Source organism: Lepidochelys kempii, chromosome 14, assembly GCF_965140285.1.
Source record: "Lepidochelys kempii isolate rLepKem1 chromosome 14, rLepKem1.hap1, whole genome shotgun sequence".
Lineage (NCBI taxonomy): Eukaryota > Metazoa > Chordata > Testudines > Cheloniidae > Lepidochelys > Lepidochelys kempii.
In genome coordinates this window covers 15,590,899-15,614,236 of record NC_136393.1, presented here as the reverse complement: position 1 = coordinate 15,614,236, position 23,338 = coordinate 15,590,899, and the positions used below count along the sequence as shown (strand labels likewise).

The following is a 23,338-nucleotide window of genomic DNA, read 5'->3' as shown; positions in this document are numbered from 1 at the left end:
CTGCTCCCTATGACCCAGCTTTTCCAGAGTCCACAGTGCCCAGGGATGTGGTTTACAAAGAGTTAACCTTGGGGAACAATTCTCCCTGCTGATAGGATACCATGTTTACAGGGCCAAAACCGGGTCCTCACTGCAGTCTATGGGAATTTTGTCATTTACTTCAGTGAGATGTGATTAGACCCATAGCATTTTAGCCCCATGTATGGAGCCAGAAGTAGTCCAGAGAGCCCATGGGTGCCTTTGGGGGTGTGCTGGGAGGCCCATGGCAAGCGTGTGAATCCCTGGCATTCACATCATGGTACTAGGGGTACCACTGCACCCGGGCTGCTGGGAAGGATTACTCCTCGGAAACTGCCCATGCAGAGTTTAGGTGCCCCTCTAGGTCAGAGTGCCCACCCTGGGGTCAGAACTGGGAGAGTTTGCAGCCCTGGGTGCTCCAGGCCCTCCCTTCTTCCCAGCACCCCTACATCCGCTCTGTCCCTGGGTCACTCACCTGAACTTGGTCTGCTGGAGTTTGTGGGCACCAGAAACGTGCTTGTAAACATCGTTCAGCTGTAAGGAGCAAGAGAGTCTGTTACAGCCCCACGGGGACTCAGCATGGCAGGCACCATGCAGCCAGCAAACCGAGCCAGCTCCACTCAGCCCTTTCCCTCGCTACAACCCCATCCTCCTGCCCACCTCTCTGTGCCACCCCAGCCAGAGAAGCCAGGGCCTCCCTGTTGTCTGTACCATCCTCGGCAGGGAGGCAAACCCCCGGCAGAGAGAACCTCCTCGGTAAGACAAGCCCTTCAGAATCGATGTCTGTTTCCATCCACTCCCCAGCCCTGTTGGCTGCAACCAACCGGCTTCCTGCTTTCCTGGCCCTAGTCACAGAGCCGCAGCTCACACTGGCTGTACCTGGCTCCCTCTGCCACAAAAGGTAAAGCCCAGAGAGAACGGTTTGGCCCCTTACGTTCTCCTCCACCTCCTTGCGCAGCTGCTCACATTCCCGGGTGTCCGGTTTCATGAGGTTCTGGGTGAAAAGTCGGGCCAGTCTCAATGAGATGCCATAAGGAACTGGAGAGAGGAATCCCCGGTCAGACCCCCTCACTGTCAGAGAAACCACCCCTTGAACAGCTGGGAGCCAGGCAACGCCGGGGCCTTGGGGGCCCACAACCCAGCCAGCAGCGCCTAGTTTCCAGGGCTCGGATGGCTCACACAGTGCTCAGACCATCAGTTGCCACAACCAGTAAGTGCTGGGCAAGACACAGCCAGAGCCCAAGGAAGCAGCCACTCTGGATTGAGGAGTAGAGTGACCATTTCCCTCACCTCTCCCAAAGCAGCAGCAGGGAGAGTGGAAAGCTGAATCCAGGCAGCAGTCTGCTGAACTAAGGCAGCAGGTAGAGATGGGGCATCTGCTGGGAATAGCTGTTCTAGGCTGGAACATCTAGGGATGCTCATGGTGGCGGGCCCGGGGGACCCTCGCAGTCACTGCAACTGAGACGGGATATACTTTGAGGGGCAGGCGTCTATCCCTTGGGGGCGGGAGAAGAGAAAGGGAAGGGGAGTCTCCTCACAATGGGGGTGCTGTCCTGGGAAAGGAGCTAACTAGGACCTGGGGATAGTGAAGGGCCAGGAGGAGATCCCAAGGCAGCCAAACCCTCTTCCCCTTTGGCGTCAGTGGGAGGCCCCGCGCGGCATTAGCACTCACTCAGCTCCTTGGGGTTTGTGGCGGTGTGGGAGGAGAAGCCTGGCTTGTGGACGTTGTTGTTGATCTTCCAGCAGACGGTGTCTCTGCCCTTTAGGGAGCCGCTGCGCACCATGGGGGTGTCCAGGTGGTCCGAAGCCATGAGGCTCTGCCGCAGCATGTAGTGATCCTCTTTGAACCCGACTGTGCGGCCTGCAGGGCGAGGGGGGAGCAGGTTAAAGCCCAGAGGGCTCCAAGGCTCAGGCTCTGCCCTGCACACATGTGGTGCTGCTGGGAGGAGCTGGACTGACAGACTGTCTCTGTTTATCCACAAAGCAGGCTCCCCCAACACATTGCCCTGCTGGGGAGCTCTGACGCCATGGCCCAACTCATCCATGGCCTCTCTGCCAAGACGCCAATAAGGGGCCACTAAACCGTCCTCTCTCTACAGCAGCTGCAACCTCTTCCTGGGCCCTGTGGAACTTACCCCTCCCGAGATCACTGTCCCCAGGAGGACCTTCCAGGAGACCCTCGATCCATCTGCTGCCTGAGGTTTGGCGCTTTGCTCTTAGGGATTGTTATTGCATGTGACAAGCCCAGGATGCCAGCGGCATCTGCCCAGAGCTGGCATGGCTCATGGGGGACCAGGGTGCATCATCCCAGCAGGACATCCTGCTTGTCCACTGAACAAACAATGCCCGTTCAGCAGCCGCGCTCCAGGGGCACTTTAGCAGCAGCCCCGGCTCTGTCCCGTAGAGAGCACACACAGGCCCTCCGGTCTCCCACCAAGGCCATTGGCTAATGGTCTCCACTAAGAACCTTTGCCCTGCTGAGCCTTTCAAGCTCTTGAAGGGTTAACCCCACTTGGGGGTCTTGCTCCTGCCCAGCCCCTTCCCGTCCTACCCCTCTCTGAAAGCGGCCCCCTCCCCCCAGAACAAGGTACCTCGGGCACAGCAGGGCAGCAGGGCCAGGCAAGCCTAGGAGACAAAAAAACAGAAATGGAGAGTCCCCCTATGGCCAGGAGCTCCTTAGAGCACAGTGCCAAAAGAATGCTCCCTCCCATGCTGCTGGAGAGGGTTAGATCAGCAACAGGAAGCCATGGGGGGCGGGGGGCACGAATACAAATTGTGCAGTCTCCAAGAGCTGGCAACCCCATGTCATCATTCCCCTGGGAATGCTGAGGCCAGGTCCCTTTGCCTCCCGCACCCATCTCCCGTAGCCCCCATGCCATCCTGGCCTGTGCACACGACAGCAGCAAGGGGGACGGCTGCAAACTCCTCAGCCGTGCATGGCAGGCTTCCATTCTAGCCTTGCCTCTGGGGGGAAATCCCTGCCCACACTGCTCACGGAAACCCTGCTAAGCAGCAACTGTGCTGGAGCATGGACACCATGTGGAAGAGACATCTTGTCTCCTCCCCACACTTCCGGGGGAACTTCGGTCCTAGAGAGAATGTATGTTCTCCTCTGGCAAATGCTGCATTTGGTTGTTTGGCGGGTGGGTGGGCAGTGGGTGTTTAGGTACAGCAGAGCCACCAGGGCCTCTGCATTGTTAACTCCCCAATTAGCGTAGCAGCATCCACAGCCAGGCAGTTATCGCTCTGGAGACCCCCGCAAAATGACTCACATTTGGTAGCAGGCCCACAAAACTAGGGGCTTCATTTAAAAAGAGATCGGCAAGCAAGCCGTGGGATTTACAAATACAGTCAGAACCCAGTGGCCTTTCCTCACCTTGACCCGCTCTACACTACAGAAGTAGCCACCTTTAAACACCCTGCCTAGCTCACTGTGTTCTAACATGGCTTCTTTTCGGTTGTGTGGACAGAACACCCCAGGAGCTAACCACGTTCAGAAAGCCTAGACATCTGCCCGCGAAACCACAGAGCAACTGCTGTCCCTCGTGGGCAGGAGTGTTTACCCTAAGGGGGACACAGCCACGAATGTGCCGGGACCGTTTGGCACATGCCAGCTCCCATCTACCTCCTACTGAAGCCACTGGCAAAACTCCCCTCAGTTCCAATGGGAACTGGCCCTCTTTCCCCCAAATTACATTACATTCAGACCCTTTGGCTTCCCAGCTGGATCAGCAAAGGCGCAGCGGGGCCTTTTGTAAAGTGTCTTCCGAGAGATGGGTCTGAAAGGCTGCTTTCCAATAGCTAGGATTTCAGCCTTGGATAATTCCCCTGCATCTGCCACACCTGCCCCGGGGGTCTGAGTGCAGCCCCGCACGGCGGGACCCAGATCTCACCTTGCAACAAGTGCAGTACTTCCAGCAGAGCAGCAGCAGCAACCCCAGGAGTAACATCAGGAAAATGAGCAGGGGGATGAGCCAGAGGAAGCTTCCTGGTGGGCACTCTGCAACCAGCAGCAATGAACTAGCGGTTAATTGGGGGCAGCAGGACCCAGCATGTCTGGGGTGGGAAGAGAGGGAGAGGGAAGGAGAGTGGAGCCAGAGAAAGGGATGGGGGGGATGGGAGAGGGCAGGCCAAAATTCTCCTTGGGAGGGTGCAGCCAAACCTAGGTCCGGTAACGTCCCTGCGACTGCCCCAGGTACCCACTAACAGAGACACCCATAAGTGCCAGGCAAGGAGAGGCGGCTGCCAGCTCTTCATTCACTTCCCCAGCATGGAGCCAGTTCAAAGCCAGCCTAGGGCGGGAGTGACTGAAAAATGCTCCCAGCTGATGGCTGTTGGGTTGCCTGTGTGGGATGAACTGGGGGGAATCTCAGTCCAGTTCCCAGGGGACAATGATAACCAGCTCCCAGTAACCATCCCCATGGGCACTACCAGGCCCCTCTGCTGGCAGCCTTGGCTGAGTGACCACGGCCTGGCCAGATCATTTAGCATTATTTGTACAACCCCACCAATGCGCTCAGGGTGCTACGGACAGGTGCAGAGACAAGCCATGGGCCAGAAGTGGCTGGGGGCTCAGCCAGGGGGTCCCTCGATATTTCAGCTTATTGCTGTGGAGTGCACTCCCCTTTGCAGGGCAGGCAAGCCAGGGTTTGCAGGTGTTCTTGGAGACGTGAGCTGCAGACTGAGCCATGCTCTTGGCCCTGCAGGGGCCCCATAGGGCAGCGAGAGGGAAGCTTGCACCTTCCCCTGCCCATGCTGGGCCTGTGCTGTGGATGGGGCAGGCTCTAGCCCTCTCAGAGGCTCCTTTCACTAGCCCCAAGTTCATACACTTCTTTCGGAGAGAAGTGGCCTCTAGGATGGTCACCGGAGGGGATCTCAGACTTAGTGTTTGCAGCCCTGAGGCCCGCAAGGGGCAGAGAGAGAGTTGAGCTGCGACCAGCGGTTGGCACGGGCACAAGGCCCTGCTAGCTCTGAGCCTTAGCCACACCGCCTCCCCCCAACAGGGCCCCGCTCACCTTTCTTCTTCTGCACCAGGATGGTGTTGTTGTGCAGTGTGCTGGGATCCCCTTCCAGGGTGTAGCGGTAGGTGCAGTCGTCCTCCTCGTCCTGGAACGAGCAGTACTCATTCACCTCCTTCACTAGAGAGAGAGCAGGGGTGGGGGCAACTGCTGTCATGGGAGGTAGCACCCAGGGGCTCCCATTGGGATTGGGCCCCATTGTACTAGGCGCTGCTCGCACGCACATGCACGCAGTCCGGGCTCGGGCAAGCCACATCAGATACACACACACAGCTTCGACACCCGCAGGCTGAGGGCTCAGTACCTTTTTGCAGTTCATCCACCATCTGGATCTTGAAAGGGCAGTCCTTGCATTTCTGCCCCTTCTTCTCCCCGGTCCCCCAGGCCTGGCACTGGACGCAGCTTCGAATGTCTTCGCACACCCCCAGCACGACCTGTGCACCAGAGACATGACATCGGACGGTGAGAGGGAGAGAGGGAGGGACAAAGTCGGACTCTGAAGGATGAGTGTGGGAGACAATTCATGCGCCCTCATCATCAGAGTAGGGGCAGGGGTGGAGAGGGGACATCAGACTGGGGGGGACTAGAGTGAAAGTGTGCGGCGGTGACATACAAAGAGTGACTCTGCAGCAGAAGGTGAGTGGGAACCCAGCTCAGCTCAGTTCTAATCCCTTTACGGATTCAAACTGAAATCCCAGACAATCCTGGATGCTTTTCCTTTTGGGCCCAAAGATGGCATTTGGAATCTGAACCCAGATTTAGATTTTGGCAACTGGCTCCTAATTTCTATATTGAGCAAAACCAAAACCCCAGATTCAAACACATGCACTTACCCATGCAATGCACGCAGTGTATCAACAGAGACCGGCCCCGGGTCACAAAGTTTTGATCCAGAGCCAAACTTTCCCAAATGTAGGAGATATTTAGATCTGGGGTTTTGAATCAGCCCCATGTCAATAAAATAATCAACACTGATATTCTGCCCTGAGGTAGCAGCTCTCATCTGAGGATCTCAGAGAGCTTTCACAGACATTAACAACCTGAGTCTCCCACACCCCTGAGAAGTAGCTAAAGTTGGGGAAACCGAGGCACAGGGAAGTTAAGTGTCTCAGAGTCAGAAATAGAAGCCAGGAGCTAAATCCCAGACTTACACTCTAACCACTAGGCATGCTCCCTTCCTGTGAATACATATCTTAGTATACTGTTGTATTTATCAGTGTAATAGCATCGGTGAGCTAAACACACCTGGCTAAGAGCCTTCTGTGGCCGTTCAGCAGCCACACCAGCCTTGCTGCCGCAGGATGGAAACCATTCTAACGAGCCTGAGGAGAAAGCAGGACCATCCCCAGGAGATTGCTTCTAGCCTGTATGTGCTCTTGGCCTCGTTTGGGGTTCCCCCCAGCCCTCTCAAGAGCCCCATGTTCCCCCAGAGGCTCAGGAGCCAGGCTGTGAGCAGAGAGGTGATGCATTAGGAGTACTGGTCTCTGACCATCGAACTGGGAGCCTTACCAGGGAGTAGTTGATTTCACAGGTGAGATCCGTGTACGGAGAAGACTTGTCGCAGATGCACCTGCCGCATTCGCATCTCCCATGGCCATTGCAGATCCCCTGCAGGAGTAGAAGGGGCCAGGATCAGCCTCCGACACTAGTGATAAGCCCTCACTTAGCGCTGCTGGTAACAGAGGTCCTAGAGCAGCGGCTCTCCTTCAGTGTTGCCCTGTCAACTTCTCCCCCGCCATCCCCATCACTTACCGACAGTGACACCAGCTGGGATAAAAATGATACGGTCCATCAAATCCTCATGTGTCAGGGCAGGAGTTGATCATCAACTGGGGTCAGGAAGAAACTCCCCCACTCATGGGATAGCACCGGGCCAGGGAGAGCATTGTGCTACCCGTAGCTGCACTTGCTTCTCTCAGGCCATCCAGCGCCCCAGCTTAATTAGATCCAGATCTCTCTCTGACCCCGAACCCTTTGGATCCAGGGCAGCAGGAAAGTCAGACCCAGCCTCCACCTAGTTTGCCCTCCCCCGCCCCGCACTCAGTAACCTACCCCTTTGCTGTCGATGCAGGTGTCATTGCTTGTGGGGCATTCACAGCCAGGGCCCCCCCAGCCACTTTCACATGCACACTGACCCATGTAGCAGCGACCACGATCTGCAGAGAAAGAGCGGATGCTACAGGTGAGTGCTGAATTGGGCAGCATCCCTAGCTCCTGATCCCCTGAGGATATTCCTGCCTTTGACTCTCAATCCCATGAGCCATCCCAGCTGCTCCCTAGAGGATTCCCTCACTGTATCTTAGATAGCTGGGCTTTGTCCTCCTACTTTACCCTTTGAGGGCACCTGCCCTCCTCTCCCTGGGGGAGAGGAAAAGGGATAGTTGGTTGCATGGTGCAAAGAAGCAATTGATTATACTGATTACAGACGAGGGACATGATCCAGTTTCATTCAGATCAATGGGCATCTTTCCATTCACTTCAATGAGGGGTGGGCCAGGACCCAGGGCTCTAATCAGACCTGAGCTGCACCAATCCTTCACTATGGCCCTGGCTCCAAAGCAACTCTACGGTTAGCAAAGCACACTCCCTTCCTTGTGCTTTGCAGTGTAACCTTCCGGCTCAGGATGCGGGTGGTGGGGCCATGTCCCTCTCTAGTAGCTGGTTCTTAGTGCATAAAAGGATCTACTGCAACTACCATCACCAACTAAAGGAAATCTCCTTTAGCTCAAGGAGCAGAGGCCTATTTACTGAAAGCCCCATGTCCTGGGTTCTCTCCCCAGAGTCCCTATGAGCAGCAAGATTTGTTCCAGGTGCGGGCTGAAAGCCAGGCTTCGTGTTGGATTTAGTATTTGTATTTAGCTCTAACTCTTAAGGGATGTCTGGGTCACACGAGACAAGCTTTGGCAGCCATTCTCGGACAGTCCTGTTCAGAAAAGCTCTTTGCAGAGATGGGTCCTGACCCAACTCTCCAGATCTGACCCCTGCACTGGGGGGTGTTTGCACATCTGGCGTTGAAGCGCACATCTTGAGGGGTGTGAATGGCAAAGCTCTGCGCCTGCTTCATTACCAAAATCATGCCTGGGCAGCGCCCCAAGGGAAGGAGCTGCAGGAGCCCCCGAGGCCAGCTAGCAGCCGTGTTGCAGGCGGGCAGGCGCCAGCCTCTTGGCCCCCACTCACCATTGCAGAGGAAGCCGGAGGTGCGTGGGCACTGGAAGTTGTCGAACTGGCAGAAGTCACCCTCGTAGCGCTGGGTCAGGTCCTCAGAATAGCACTGGCATTTCCCGCAGAGGCACTCACCCCGCCCCGAGCAAGGCTCTGAGTCTCCAGGGCGGATGCAGGCCTGGTTATCACTGGAAGAGGCTGTGGAACAGTTACACACGTCCCCTCGCCTGGCAGAGAGAGAGAGAGAGAGAGACACACACACACACACACTGAGAGGCCTTAGAAGCCCGAGGTACCAGGGGACCCATCAGGGGACAGATCCCTGGCACCGGACCCAGTGGGGAGATTCACATCCACAGAGAGAGCAGCCATCACATACAGGGTGAGAAAGCCTAAGCCAAGATCTTTTGACCTCCACTGATAACTGAAGCCTGGAGGAGGAGGTTTCCAGGACTGTGTCCCCTACGGAGCAGCACTGGACAGGATCCTTACCAGCCTGGATAGCAGACGCACTGCCCACAGACAAAGTCCCCTTTGAAACTGCACCTTGATGACCCAACGATCTTTTGCTGTAAACAAAAACGAGAGGGGACGTTACTGACCCTCCTCCAGGGACTCAGACCCAGTCACGTGTCCCTAGAAGATGGACTAGCAGGCTCTAGGGTCTCTAGGACCCTCTGCTGATGGCCCCTGAGGGCACATGAAGAAGAGAAGGTGGGTGGGGGCTGGGCAGATCTTCAGCAGGATGAGAGGGGAGCTCTTTTTAGCAGGTACCGTATCCCTAGCTCTGTGCACAGGCTGTAGCAAAATGTCTCCTTGGCGAGATTAGGAATCTGTTCCACAGGAAGCTGGGAACAATAAACTCACTTCACTTGGGAAGCCCACCTCAAAAGGCCTGGAGATGCTGCCCGCAGCACCCCGAGCAGACACATCTGTAAACTCCATTCCACCCCCAGACCTCCAATGGTGAAACAAATCCACAGCCCCCAACCTCTTTGCAGTTGATACTACACTGCTCACCCCAGCCATTTGTGCATTCATGGCAGCAGCAAGGACAGAATTCCTGCTCTGAAAGCACAAACCCTGGCTACCTGAGCTAAAGGAGAATCTCCATTAGCTGGTAGCTGCAAGGGGAATATGACACACAGTTGAACAGTGAGGATCCCATCTAGTAGAGGGCAGTGGTGCTCACACACTAGCCAATTCATTACAATCCCGGTCTGTAACAGAGCAGAGGATGTCCCGGGGTTTCCCCTGGAAGCGAAGAGGGTGGGAATGCAGCCTCCATACCTGCTCGCAGGGGCAGACGTCGCAGATGACGGAGGCGGTGATTTTCAGGCTGTCACTCAAAGAGGAGGGTTTCACGTGAATTACCCCGTGCTGCTCTTTCTTGGGGAGGTTGCAGACGTGCTCCCCGCCCACGTACTCATGAGCTTTCACGCGCACCATGAAGCTGCCCTGAATGGAAGAGAACCATTTGTTAGCGGTCAGTGGCCAAACACTCCTTCTAGATCCAGCTGCTGCTCTGGTGGATTTGAACTGGTGGCCTGGAGGCGAGAGTCTGGGGAGATTGTAAAGGGAGGGATGGAGATAAGTATTTAAGAAAAAAAAAAAGCTCTCCCCTTTCCAGGACAATAAATGAATTGTGGGGAACTACCTTGCCCTGGCTGTAGAGGCTCGGCCTGCACGGTACCTTCCGCTATTATTCATCTGTATTGCAGTAGCACCTAGAAGCTGCAATAATAAATGAGGGCCCCCATTGTATTAGGTGCTGTACAAACACATGACAAGACTGTCCCTGCTCCAAGGAGCTTAAGTCCAGCTATTACTCTGATAACACCAGGAACATGCACATTTCAAAACTGCTGTTAACCTACACAAGACAGGAAGGATGGCCCAGCAGTTAGGACACTAGCCTGAGACTCAGGAGACCTGGGTGCATTTTCCTGCTTTGTGAGACTCCCTGCATGACCCTAGGCAAATCACTTAGTCTGGGTGCCTCAGTTCCCCTTCTCTAAAATAGGGATAACAGCACTGCCCTACCTCACAGGGGTGCTGTGAGCATGGATACACTGAAGACTGAGGTGCTCAGATACCATGATGATGAGGGCCAGCTAAGTCTCCAAGACGGATGGCATGAGGGTTTGTGGAGCGCACAGGAATGCAGGAACCACTTTTCAGAGGCTCATTAATCAAGTGTTAAATGAGCTACAAGACTTTACCTGAGTTTATACTGATGACTTTGCACTGTTTAGCAGTTCTTGGTCAGATCACTGAAACCACTTGGGCATTGTGCTAACAAAACTCAGAGATGCAGGTCTTACTGTACAGGTGTCAAAATGTAAAACAGAAGCTGATGAAGTTCCTTATTTAGAACATTGGTTAGGAGGTGGCCAAATTTCTCCCAATCCCCTGAAAGTGAAAGCTGTTGTTATCTGGCCTATGGCCCAGACTGAAAAACAAGTCCAGTCTTTGACAGGGTTGGTTAAATATTGCCACCGATTTGTGCACGTTTCAGTGACATTGTGTCTGCTGTCACAGACTTGCACAAAAGCCAAAGCCAAATAAAACAGGGTGGGGACAAAAGCTTGCCAGGAAGATTTTGATGAGGTAAAGAAAATCCTGTCAGAAAAGCCTGTTCTGCCCAGTCCAAATGTTGACAAAATGTTTGAACTATGCACTGATGCATCAGACACTGGTTTGGGTGCGGTGGTGATGCAAATGGGGGAAAGGAACAAAAAGCTGCCCGTCGCTTTCTGAGGTAAAAAAACTGACACCCACTGAACAGAATTATTGTGTCATGGAAAAAGAATGTTATACCATTGTATGGAGTGTCTGGTTTTTAAATATTACAAAGTTGGCAACCCTTTGTCATAGTGATCCTCATACTTGTTGTGACGTGTACGTACAGATGATATTTTAAAAGTGATGTATGTATGTACTGTACCATGAACATATGTTCATAAAGTCTGAATCCAGGCAGGGTTGACAAACACGTTTCTGCCAGACACAGGCTGTACATTCACTTGTCTGCCTTGGTTGACGTGTAAATTAAGCATTGCAAGCAAACACAATGGAAGTGCCCCATTTGCAGACAAAGTCAGCATAAAGCTGTGAGGTCAACACATCAGGAGGGGTCATTCCAACCAGGGCCGGCTCTAGCTTTTTTGCTGCCCCAAGCGGCGAAGAAGAAGAAGAAAAAAAAAGAAAAACCTGATTGAGCTGCCTCCGAAGAGGAAGAGAAGGAATGAAGGATTTGCCGCCGAATTGCCGCCGAAGACCCGGACGTGCAGCCCCAATAATGCAGGGAGTGCTGCCCTTTCTATTGGCCGCCCCAGGCACCTGCTTCCTTTGCTGGTTCCTGGAGCCAGCCCTGATCCCAATTCTGGGGACAAACAATGAATTTGCGGGAGATATAAGGAGAAGGCAAAAGGACACCTCTTTATCCTTCACTGAGGAAGCAAAAGGACAGTGCTTTTTGCAATCACGAAAGGGGGATCCCGGCCAGTTGGTTGAAGATGCTGGGAGATTGCTTTGGATGAGATCAGCCTCTTTAGACAGAGGTTTAGTCTGTTATATTTAGACTCTAGGAAGTGCGCTCTACTTTGTTTTGCATGTACCCATCCTGTTTCCATTATCCTTACTCACTGTCTCTTCAATCTTAATCTTTGATGATAAACTTCTGATTGTTTTCACTATAAATATATCTCAGTGCTCTGATGTCCTATAGGAGCTGGTCTTGTGTTGAACCAGTCAAGATGTGTGTAGTGTTCTCTTGGGGACAGCAAACCTGGTAATTTCTGTGAGTGTCCAGTGTCAGGGGCTGGACGTAATAGGAGAACTCTTCAAAGGGACTCAGGGAGTGGGGTGCATCTACTGTTCACCTGCAAGGCAAAGTTTGGCTGGCATAGCCCAGAGAAGATTGTTTGGGTGTCTGACAACTGGTGGTGTCAGGGAGCTGACACCCAGTGCAGCACAAGCAAATCTCTCTCATGCTGAAGGCAGGGAGGTAATAAGGTGACTCACAACCCTGGGCACCCTAAGAATTGTTACAGATGGATAGAAGCTCAGTGTAGGACTTACCACTTCCCCGCGGGTGACCTGGAATGAGCCAGACTCTGTCTTTACATATTTCAAGGAGGTAAATTCTGTCTTCATGGACTTAGGGACTGAGTCTGCCCGGATGTCCATCTTGGAACGGATACGCTGGGATGGAAGAACGAAAGATAGATCCCAACAGCACTTATCTTCAGCACATAACCCATCCACATCACCCCTTCCCACCTGCCCAGGAGGTGGCAAAGGGCTCCACTGCACTTTCCCTGGCAGAATGCTCCCCCTACCCAGTGGCTTGATTCTCTGAGCTAGACTGAGACCCCAGAGGTCGTCTCTTACCTCGAAAGCCACGCGAATCAGCTCCACGATATTGGAGGAGTCTTCCTGCAGCACCCCAATTTCCGAGATGGGGAAATACTTGTGCAGCTTCTGAAAAATAAAGGGAGACGAAGCTAAGCCACAAACCCTTGAAGGAACACTGCGGTTCCAGAGACACCCATGCAAGGGTTCATTTCCATAAACCAGCAGCAAAGGCAACAGAGCCCTGCCCTCAGGCTACGAACAGCCAATGGGAGTTTGTGCTGGAGCGGACAGCTGGTGGGTGGCGTTTCTCTGAAGCCTGCCTAAAGCGAGACATCCCTGGCCCCATCTTGCTCAGGTTGTTTAAGTCAGTTATTAATAAAAAGCAGTGGCTTCCCCCATGTCACCTCCAGATTCAGAGCGAGCATCACTCCAAACACGACGGCAGTGAAGATGCACAGTGGGGAATGGCTGGGGGGCACCTTCAAATCAGCAGCTGCTGCTACCATCAATTTTCTATGCACAGGACAGGCGGCACGCGGGACCTTGTCGTTCTGAATTCCCTCCTCCTCCACCCTCATCAGCACGACAAACCCAGTGGGACAACCCCGCTCAGTCCAGGGATCTTTAGGGGGGGATGGATTTGGAGGGTGGCCTACTCAATGCCCAGAAGCGAGAAGGACCTCTTCCTTTCTGCACCCCATACCTTCCCCACTTTAATGTAGGCTTTTCTCTGGCACTTGCCATTGCAGTGCCTGGGCCCCACAGCACCAGAATGAATTTCACCCCTGGAGTGGGGGAAGGGTGATTATCCCCATTTTGCAGTGGGAACATGGAGGCACAGAGATGAAGTGACTTGCTCGAGGACACTCAAGGAGTCTGCGGCAGAGGTGGGAACAGAATGGAGGTCTCCTGAGTCCCAGTCCAGTGCCTTATCCACAAGGCCATTCTTCCCTTTGCCCTGTCATTAGCCAAACATTTGCACAACACACCTCCCCAGATCTTCCTCTCACCTAACACAATAGGCACGTCAGTAGCATTTCACTAACCAGCTCGAGGTGGAACGAGAGCTAGGCCTGAGTGAAAAACCTAGATTTCACCATCTGCGAACTGTGGAAAGGTTCTCATTCGGATCAGAACTTGACAGCTGTCCCCTCTCTCTATAATAGGCCAAACCAAAACCTGGGTTCTGCAGCTGGACACACTCAGACCCCTACCTTATGTCTCAGACCCATCTTCATATGGAGCTCAAATACCTTCAGCAGGAAAACAGAGCCAGAGATCGCCTCAGGAGAAAAACACACCTGAGACAAACCTCGCCAGCCACTGGATGTCCTCACTGCTTCCCAAGAAACATATACCCAAGCCCTGCCCACCAGCACTGAGCCCCACAGGAAGTCAGAATGGGGGGGTTCCTGTGGATCTGATAGAGCTCAATAGCAGCCTCGCCCCACTCCAGACTGATCAGTCCCTGGCACCCGCTGAAGATGAAGGCAGATTAGGTGATGTGGTTTAACACGTCAGAGAAGAGAAGAACATGTGCCCCCTCCCCAGGAGTCCTCCTTAGGAAGTAATTTAAGGCTCCAGGTTCAGAAGTACTGAGTGCTGGCAGCTCCCATTGACGCTCATCATGGCTGAAGTCAGGACCCTTCGCTCCTTGAGCTGCAATGCCCAGTTCAGAGTGGGTAGCGGTGCCACACGGCCCTTTTGCTCCATCGCAGGAGAGGGGAGAGAGACGCAAGGGGAAGGGGAAATGCCAGAGTATGCCAACGAAGGAGAGCGCCTGAAAAATTCAGTTTCTGGAGAACCCAAATGAGACATTTTGACTTGCTGGCTGCCTGTCTGAAAGCAGAAAGTGAAACTGACAAGGGCCTTCCAACCAAGAAGCTGCCGTTTTGCTGATGGAAAGTGGAATTGTATTGGCAAAACTGAAATTTTTCCCCACAGAAAATTTCAAAAATGTTGAGAAAAGGGCATTTTCCACTGGGAAATAATTCTGACTGAGAATTCCTGGCCAGCTGACCCCTAGGGTCGTGACCAGCACTCCCTTTGCTTCATCACAGCCAAACTACTAACAGAGGTTGGTCCAATAAAAGGTAGTACCTCACCCACCTTGACCAGCCAAATTACAGGCTGATGTGGGTCCCCTGACAGAGATTTGATCCCATTCAGCATCCATACAGTTCTCCTCCTAAGCAGTCCCTTGATCTCCCTCTGAGGTACTTATCTGGCCCCATGACTAGGGTGACCAGGTGTCCAGTTTTCGACCAGAACATCCGGTTGAAAAGGGATCCTGGCAGCTCCAATCAGCATTGCTGACCAGGCCACTGACTGTCCGGTTGGTGGTGCCGCGCAGCGGGGCTGGCAGGCTTCCTGTTAGCCTCCATGCCGCGCAGCTGCCGGGAAGCAGCTGGCATGTCCCCCCTCCGGCTCCTACATGTAGGGGCAGCCAGGGTTCACCACACACTGCCCCCGCCCAAGCGCCGCCCCCGCAGCTCCCATTGGCCGGGAACCGTGGCCAATGGGAGTTGTGGGGGTGGCACCTATGGACAGGGCAGCACATAGCGCCTCCACACAGGAGCAGGAGGGGAGACATGCCGCTGTTTCTGGGAGCTGCTTGAGGTAAGTGCTGCCCGGAGACTGCACCCCTGACCCCCTCCCATGCTCCAACCCCCTGCCCCAGCCCTTATCTCCCTCCCACCCTCCAAACCCCTCGATCCCAGCCCAGAGCACCCTCCTGCACTTCATGCCCCTCATCCCCAGCCCCACCCCAGAGCCTGCACCCACAGCCAGAGCCCTCACTCCCCCACCCAGTGGGGGCTGGGCCTCAGAGAAGGGGAGTGGCATGGGCGGGGTCTTGGAGGAGCGGTGGGGCAAGGCAAGGCAAGGGTGTTCACTTTTGTGCAAGTAGAAAGTTGGCAACCCTACCCGTGACCAGTGCCTTAACTCCCTGCGCCTCCCACCCAGCTGTCTGCCCGCCCACCCCTTTCACCTCATAGTAGCTGTAGGAGTGGTTGGTGACGGCGAAGATTGGGATGATGTTGTGCTGGCCCAGCAGGCGCACCAGGGTGGGCACGGAGGGGTAGTCCTGCCTGGTGTCGAAGGTATAGGTGCCCACTCCGTTCAGGTGACACTGCTCATCATTCCTCGGCAGGATCCCTGACAGGACGTTGGTGCCATCAGCTTCATAGTGGAAGGCAGACTCGGTGGAGAACAGCAGCAGGTGCGTGCTGTCATTCCTCCAGCCGATCTTCTCCTAGGGCCAGAGGGAAGGGGGGTGATGGGCATTTCATTCACTTGCCCATCAAACACAATGCACAGGGCCAATCCCAAGCGAGCGCACTAGCGGTGGCAGGCAGGGCTTTTCAGAGCATGGCATCCGACTCCTCACTGAAAGTCACTGGGGCTCGGGGTACCAGCCTCCATTTATAATCCCCGCCTTCGCCGCTAGTGCACACATCCAACTGCCACACAGCCCAGGGAATTCAAAAATGGCAGGGGTGAAAGGGGTGAAAGCACCCCTTCCCTGCTCCCCCAGTGCACATCTCCCACCGAGCCTCTGGGGAGGTCCAGGTAGGTCCAGCCACAGTGGAGAAGCAGGCAGTTTCCTGTATATATGTGGCAGGGCGCTAGCCTACTGATAAGGGAAATATCCATTTCTCCAGCCAGCCAGAACACATGGTGCCATGACTTGCTGGCCTCTGGGGAGCAGATCCACACAACCCTAGGAACAAGGGAACACTCAGAGGGCAAGAGGACCCAAGGGGAACACCACAGACTGGGGGCACCTTCTCAGTGGGGTTTACTCTAGGAAGACGAGACAAGCTGCCATCTCAGCAACAGCAGCAGGTGCAGCGGACTGGCCATCCTGGGAGAGCAGTAGCTCCCACCAGGTATGGCCCTGAGTTCTGGGCTCAGGTTAGCCACACTGCTAGTCACCCATCCCACCTGCTGTTGCTCTCCCATCAAACACACAAACCATCTAAAGGAGCCAGCCCCCTCCATACTCACCTTACAAACAGCCGTCTGTAGGATGGCATCAAAGCCCCCCTCCGGGGCGTCCAGGTTGCCCGAGATGCGCTCTTTCCTCAGTTTCTGGCTGAAATGATTGATGTTGCTGGTCAGGCGGATGACATTTTTGAAGGAGAAGGGCGAGTCGGCATCCCTCCAGGGCTCTCGCAGCCTGATGGAGAAAAGGGGAAGCAAGGGCTTTCCAATGGGGCTTGGCTACTGAAGTCATCAAGAGATCACCACATATGGTGCCGTAAACATGTCTGGCACAGAGCGAGGTACTGCCCCAGCAACCCATGGCAAGGCATGGGACAAGAGGGTGTGCAAGGAAGGGCCCTGCATGAGGATCACCGGTGAGAAGGTAGAAGAGATCCCGGGAGCAATTGGTGCAGAAAGAAGGATTAGAAGCAGGAGAGACAGGTGGTCCCAGAACAAAGACCCCTTTTCCAGGTAGCAGGGCAGCACAAAGGCATGAAGCCGAGAGGTCCAAAAAGTGACATGAGGAGCAGTGAGGGGAGACGAGTGGGAGGAGCACTGGCAGCAAGAACAGAGACATGAGTAGGAGCAAGATCATGTAGGGCTCTGAAGTCTAGTCTCCTGAAGGTGGTAATACTTTGGTCTAATTCTGGTAGTTGGCTTGGCATGGAAGGAACTGGATGGTGTTTAGTGATGTACAGAAGGCCAGACTAGATGATCTGGTCCCTTCTGGCCTTAAACTCTATAAAAGAATGTGCGGCTCCAATTTGTTGTCGTAGGAAAGGGGAAACCAAGGATGGGACCCAAGGAGTGGGGCCGACGTGGGCTTGTGGCAGGACAGGCAGCCGATGGCATTAGCTGTGGCGTTTGAGAGACACCAGTGCGGAGGGCAGGCAGCCGATGGCATTAGCCGTGGCGTTTGGGAGACACCAGTGCGGAGGGCAGGCAGCCGATGGCATTAGCCGTGGCGTTTGGGAGACACCGGCGCGGAGGACAGAAAGGCAGGAAAGAAGAGGTTTGCAGTTATCAAAGCAAGAGAAGAAACCTGGACAGGGGGGTTGAGCACTGGAGACTGTGGAGCAGGGGAGCCAATTAGGAGACAGACAAGCGTTCCCTGACCAATCTCATCGAAGCCTGTCCATCGGGGCCTCTCAGCGCCACTTACTTCTCAGGTCTCATGTCTGTTTGTGGAGCCGAGACTTTGTCCACAAACTTGCCAAATCCGATGGTGTAACTGGAGGTCAGGGTTTGCAGGAATTCCGCTGGCAGGGAAGGAGGAAGGGAGAGAAAGCAGTGAGCTGGGATGCACTGGCAGGGACCAGAGCCCTTTTCCCATCATCTTCACATGGTAAGGCTCCTGGCTAGTGCAAGGGGTTATGGGATGAAGGGAACAAAGCGTTTGGGTCATTGGGCACCACACAGAACACACCAGCTCTCTAGGACACTGGTTCCCAGCTTTGCTTAGTATGAGACTAGAAAAGAGGACTCATGATGGGCCCTGTAGTGCAGCAAGGGCCAGAAGGAACGCTCCAGGTGGGGAGAGGGACCCCAGGCCAGAAAGAGCCAGGTGCGTCACTAAGCAGCGAGGGCCAACGACAAACACCTGGTGGCCAGATGCACACAGCCCCTCTGCCGGTTGTGTTACTCTTCCCTGCCCTGGGTGGAGATTCTCTGCCCATGCTGTCAGTAGGGGGACCTGGCTTCCCTTCCTCCCCTAGCATGCCTAGCTCCAGCCTCACCTAGCTTCTGGCCCATCTTTTTGAGGTTGCTCAAGTCGTCAGACATGGAGTAGGAGAAGTCCATAAGGATATAGAGATCCACAGGGCTCTCGAGGGGCTGGAAGACGTCCATGTTGAAGCTGGCCTCCTCACCAGCTCTCAGCCGCATGATCATCTGCTGTGGGGACACCTGGGTTTTCTTCAGAGACATGTCAATGCTAACATTCTGCCAGAGGAGAGAGCGGAAAAGCATTAGCAGAGCAGCAGAGGAGATTCACCCTGGTGCTTGCGATGAGGGGCAGGGGTAATAGCTGGTGTCTGGTGAACAAGGGGTCAACTTTCATTCTCCTTCCCCTTGCATGTGCTCAGGGGAAGCGCTGCTGGGGACACCTGGCGGGACTGACACCAGTGGGAAACCCCTGCACCCAGGTGAGTCTGGGTTAACCCCCCAGCTGGAGATATCTGTTTATTTTTGTGCTAACTAGGTGGATTGCTTCTTATCTGTGCAATTTCTAAGGACAGGCCCTCGCTGACTGTGCCCGGATGTGTCTAACCTACCTGAGGATGGGGAGCTTTGAGAATAGTTTATTCTGCTGCCCTGTCAGCATGAGTCCTTCCATTGCCCACCTCACTCCAGCTGCACCAGCGTTGGCAAGGGGGAAGCCCCAGAGAGGCCATGTTGATTGGGCAGGGTGAGAGGACAGTGCAAGGGCACCAGCAGCCGGTCTACGTTAGGGCTGGAGGAGCTACACTGTACGAGAGCAACAGAAGGGAGAGGTTGCCCCAAATTCGCCGTGCCGACAAGGCCTCGGTGCCCTTTGTGGCGGGATGGACGTGGCCGTTACCCCTTTCCAAGGGGCACTGTGCTATGATCCCAAACTCATTTCGGGTGGGCTGCCAAACAGGCATCAGGGCTTCCAATCAATATCTATCAACTGGAGCTGGGCAACATGGGTCAATTGTCGACGACATTGTTTCCAATAGGGCGGAAAAAGATCCAGGACATTCTCACAACATTTCCCTGCCCCTCCCCCATGTCCTGATCCACTCAGCTGTCAACCTTGGCTGAATTCTGACTGGCACCCTAGAGCCGAGATAAAGCCTGTTATCCCATTACCCATGCCAGAGTTAGCCTGTCAAGCTGCCTCACCCACTCCTGCATTTCGAACAGAGCTTGACATGCGCGTGTCTTTTTGTTCATGCATCCGTTTCACCGGCAGGTCTTTGAGAATGGGGTACGTTAATCAGCTAGCAAAGAGCATATCCTGTTTTTGAGTGGGCCTTATGTAAACAGTAGCTGCTGGTATGTATATTCGCCTAGCCGTGTGGAATTGCAAAGAAGTATTTAGGAACCTGGAGGGGGTTCTCTCAGCGGGTTATAACAACCAGAAGGTGAGGTTCGGGACACGCTGATGTCCCTTGAAGAGCTGTGCGAATGCAATCAAGTGAAAGGCTTGTCAAGGAAACAAGGAGCAGAACATTGGTGGATTATCTCCAGGGCTCTGGTGCTCTTTGCTCACCTTCTGCACCAGCATCTCTCCTCTCACGTACACAATGCTGGCCCGGATGCAGCCATAGCTCACCAGGTTCTCTCTCAGGTCACATCGGGATTCTTTGAAAGTCTGTGACCACAGGAGAGGAAAACCCACAGAGTTAGGAAACAGTCCAGGAGGATGGGAAGCATTCAGGGAGGGGGGATCAGGCAGCCAGCCCCTCCTCCGCTAGGATAGCAGAGGGCAGGAATGGAAAAAGCTCAGCTGGGCAGGCATTTCGGCTTCATGAGAGACTGCCCCTCTGACACCTCTCCGTCGCAGGCCCCAGCTCCCCTCCCGTTCGTGAGGACCACGGTGTTCAGCCAGTCAGACCTCTCCCCCTGCAAACACTTACCCCCCGGAAAGCATATAACAGATATTGAAACGTCATCTTAGATAGAAAAGAGGGAGAGTCCCCCACCTGTTCACTCTTCAATCTCTCCCACATTGTGGGTTTAGCGTTCTCTGTGCTTCACCCGCCTGTGTTTTACATCCCAATTCCTCTCTGCTCCCTCTCTCCTGCCCTCCCGCTTCTATTGAGCCAAGGATCAGGCTTATCTGAGTCTGAAATTACAACAAAGCCCTCTTAAAAATTCCTCACTGGTCCTCATTTCCTGCATTCTTGGTTCACTTGAGTCCCTCCCCTCCCTCCTCTCACCTTCCTCTCTCTCCCCACACAGAGCCAGCACCTCTTGTGTGGTCTACCCTATGTGCCCCCCTCACCCTGCTGGGACCGGGGCCCTGCTACCTGACAAAGCAGCTTTGCAAGAAATGCTTTTGCACTCTCGCCACTGGCCTATCCAGCTCACGTCTGGGCAGATCTGCACCGTGGTAACTTGTGCCATTGGACTGGAGAGACTGGGGACCAGGAGGCAGTGGGGCAATTGTTTTGTCTGATCACAGCCCAACCCCTCATCTCACAGTGGGGTACGTCAGACCCAAATGCCCACCCCTCGCTCTCATTCCAGAGTTGGGGGTTGGCGTCTATCCCTGAGCAGCCAGAGATCCCTGCTCTGAGCCCACCACAAACCGTCCCCCTGCCTGGGTTATACTGCCGCCAGGTTCATTTCCCTTTGGACCCATTTCTTGAGGAAGCAGAATCTAAAGGAGCCTCTTAAACAGCTCCCCTTACAGGGAGGCTCTCCGGCAGTCTGAACGAGGACTGCACTGAGGAGGCGACAGGTCAAAAGAGAGACGGGCCTGAGCCCAATCTTGGAATACCCCCAAACTGTCTGTGAGTGACAGACAGAGACAGCGTGGAGCCACATGTTGCCAAAGCCGGGATCCAGCCTATTAGAAGGAGAGGACTCAATTGTGAAGCTGGATCCAAACACAGGTTCCCTCTCTTGGAGGCTGATGGGGGGCCTCTCTCTAGTGAAAGGCCATGTGACCACACTGTGCGTAACATAGTCCTGAGAGGGGAGGCGCTCACCTCGTCCGTGCAGTAGGAGCAGTCCTTGCTCACTCGGATACACTCCGTGCAGCTTCTTGCTCTGGAGGCCACGCAGCGATTAACTAGGAGGCAAGATCAAACACATCAAGAGTGGAAGAAGCTGGCCTGACCTCGGAAAGCAAGAAGGGGCGAGCCACGATCAGAGGGGCTGGGCCTGCTCCCAGTCAGTAGGAGTTTTATCGCAGACTTAGTGGGAGCTGGCTCAAAACCAGAGACAGCGTGTATGTCAGACAGACCAACGGAAGGGAGCTATGGAGCAAGTGCATGCAAAAGAAATAGGAGGGTGTGTTAAAGAGCATTATCTTGGATAGCGCCAGGGCCTAACAGTCAGGACACCTGGATGCTGCTCACAAGCTCTGCCACACATTCAGCATTTCAAGAGTGATTGGAATAGGAGTAGATACAAAGCGGCTGCTTAGCAGGCCAGGAGAAGGCAGCTGGAGAGGCATGTGCCCCAGAGCTCCCAGGGCCAAGGACTTCAGCAGCGTAACCAAGTAGGAGAGACAGACACACGAGCTGAACTTACTTCTGTTCTTTTGGCACAAGCATACGTCACAGACCATGACCAACAGGAGCAGCCCGGCCAATGCCCTTTTGAGCAGCATGTCCATCCTCTTCCTCCTGGAAATGAACAAGCCGACAATGTTACAAGGAGTGTGTGTGGAGTTTTATATTGGGGATAACCCATGCAACGCATCCAACACATGAGCAATCACAGCCGAGCAGTTGTGGGGCTGCAGAGGACTCTACCTCCAGACAGGTTCGCAGCATGGGGTGATTGGCAGAGCCTCCACAAATAGGAACACCCCCCACCACACAGAGAGATGGGGGGAGGGAGGGATTTTATACTGGAATTAACCTATGGGATACTGGAGTAGGACAGGGGAATGAAGCAGGGTCTTTAGTTTCCCAAACAGGTGTTTCAGCTTTAAAGCGGCTAGTGATCTGTGCAAATGGGTTGAATATCCCAGTGCATCCCTGTGTGTAGTGCCCTCATGCTGGCAGCAGCCACTGCCCTGTTCAGCACAGATTTTATTGGGTCACCTTCCCCTGGCAGGCTCACTCATATCCAGGAACACGCTGTGCTCTGGGACTGGAGCCCAGAAGGGGCCCTAGAACGATGCCTAGCAGCAATTAGGTCTGGTTAGCAGTCTCTGAATAGGAAAATGCCCAGCCCTGTAATATCGGGGTGCTGCAGGTCTGGTGTGAGGTACATCAGCAGAGCGGCAGGACAAACAGATGGGGGCTGCGGGCTGGGATCAAAGTGCCCTGGCAGAGCTGCATGGGGAGGCATGCACAATGCTTGCCTGGCTCTGGCAGAGCTATCAGTCTCTGCTCAGGAGAGGACCCAAGCGGTTTCCCTTCCCCTCTCTTAGCTGCCCACTCCTTCCTTCACAGAGATCCTCCTTGCTAAGGAGTCGCTGTGTGTTTTAAAGGCTCCAGTAACCGCTGGTTCTTCTGCACCCTTCTCAGCAGAGCTACAAACACGTATAGTTCTCTGCCTTCCAGCCCCAACTAAGGAGGAGAAACCACTAATACTGACAGGTTTCAGAGTAACAGCCGTGTTACTCTGAAATAAATAAATAAATTGGTTAGTCTCTAAGGTGCCACAAGTACTCCTTTTCTTTTCACTAATACTGACTGTCTCCACCATCCCATGGTTGCCTATGGACCAACAATAGGGTAGGCCATGGCTAATCAGAGCCCAGTGCCAGTCAGCCTGCATGACTCACAGCCAGAGCAAATACCTCCTTTTCCCGGGGTCAGGGCCCAGTGGTCTAATGAGAGACGGAGAAGGAAAAACAAGGTTTTCCTCCTTTTGGCTATTTTCTATTGTAGTAAGAATTTCCAGAATGGCACCAACCACTCTGGCAAGTGCCAGACATCCACGGTGAACCTTGATGTTTGGTCCCGTGACGGGCTATTGAACCGGTTTGCATCTTTGAGAGCCCGTGAAGAACAACTTTCACCGTCTGTCTGTTCCAAAGCTGCAGCCACACTGAAGTCAAACTAGTTGCAAAACGCTGACTTGTTAAATCATGTTTCCTGAGGCCATGCATGAACTTGCAATATTTTATTCAGCCATTAGATGTC

General features: G+C 54.1%; 1 protein-coding gene across 4 annotated transcripts in view; it reads right to left on the bottom strand.

The window, feature by feature from the left end:
• ITGB4 (integrin subunit beta 4) overlaps positions 1-23,338 on the bottom strand; it is a 57,225-nt gene that overhangs the window by 22,260 nt on the left and 11,627 nt on the right. For all 4 annotated transcript variants that reach the window (XM_073312084.2, XM_073312086.2, XM_073312087.2 and 1 more), the window contains exons 2-22: positions 21,771-21,865; positions 21,224-21,306; positions 19,780-19,881; positions 18,281-18,485; positions 17,707-17,803; positions 16,566-16,737; positions 15,547-15,810; positions 12,594-12,683; positions 12,282-12,404; positions 9,489-9,656; positions 8,691-8,767; positions 8,214-8,425; positions 7,089-7,192; positions 6,546-6,644; positions 5,341-5,470; positions 5,034-5,156; positions 3,912-4,018; positions 2,610-2,643; positions 1,691-1,879; positions 953-1,056; positions 494-552 (exon numbers count right to left, since the gene is read on the bottom strand). In XM_073312084.2, coding sequence (XP_073168185.1) covers positions 494-552; positions 953-1,056; positions 1,691-1,879; positions 2,610-2,643; positions 3,912-4,018; positions 5,034-5,156; positions 5,341-5,470; positions 6,546-6,644; positions 7,089-7,192; positions 8,214-8,425; positions 8,691-8,767; positions 9,489-9,656; positions 12,282-12,404; positions 12,594-12,683; positions 15,547-15,810; positions 16,566-16,737; positions 17,707-17,803; positions 18,281-18,485; positions 19,780-19,881; positions 21,224-21,306; positions 21,771-21,865 — 2,637 coding nt within the window. The remainder of the gene's footprint in view (positions 1-493; positions 553-952; positions 1,057-1,690; positions 1,880-2,609; positions 2,644-3,911; positions 4,019-5,033; positions 5,157-5,340; positions 5,471-6,545; positions 6,645-7,088; positions 7,193-8,213; positions 8,426-8,690; positions 8,768-9,488; positions 9,657-12,281; positions 12,405-12,593; positions 12,684-15,546; positions 15,811-16,565; positions 16,738-17,706; positions 17,804-18,280; positions 18,486-19,779; positions 19,882-21,223; positions 21,307-21,770; positions 21,866-23,338) is intronic.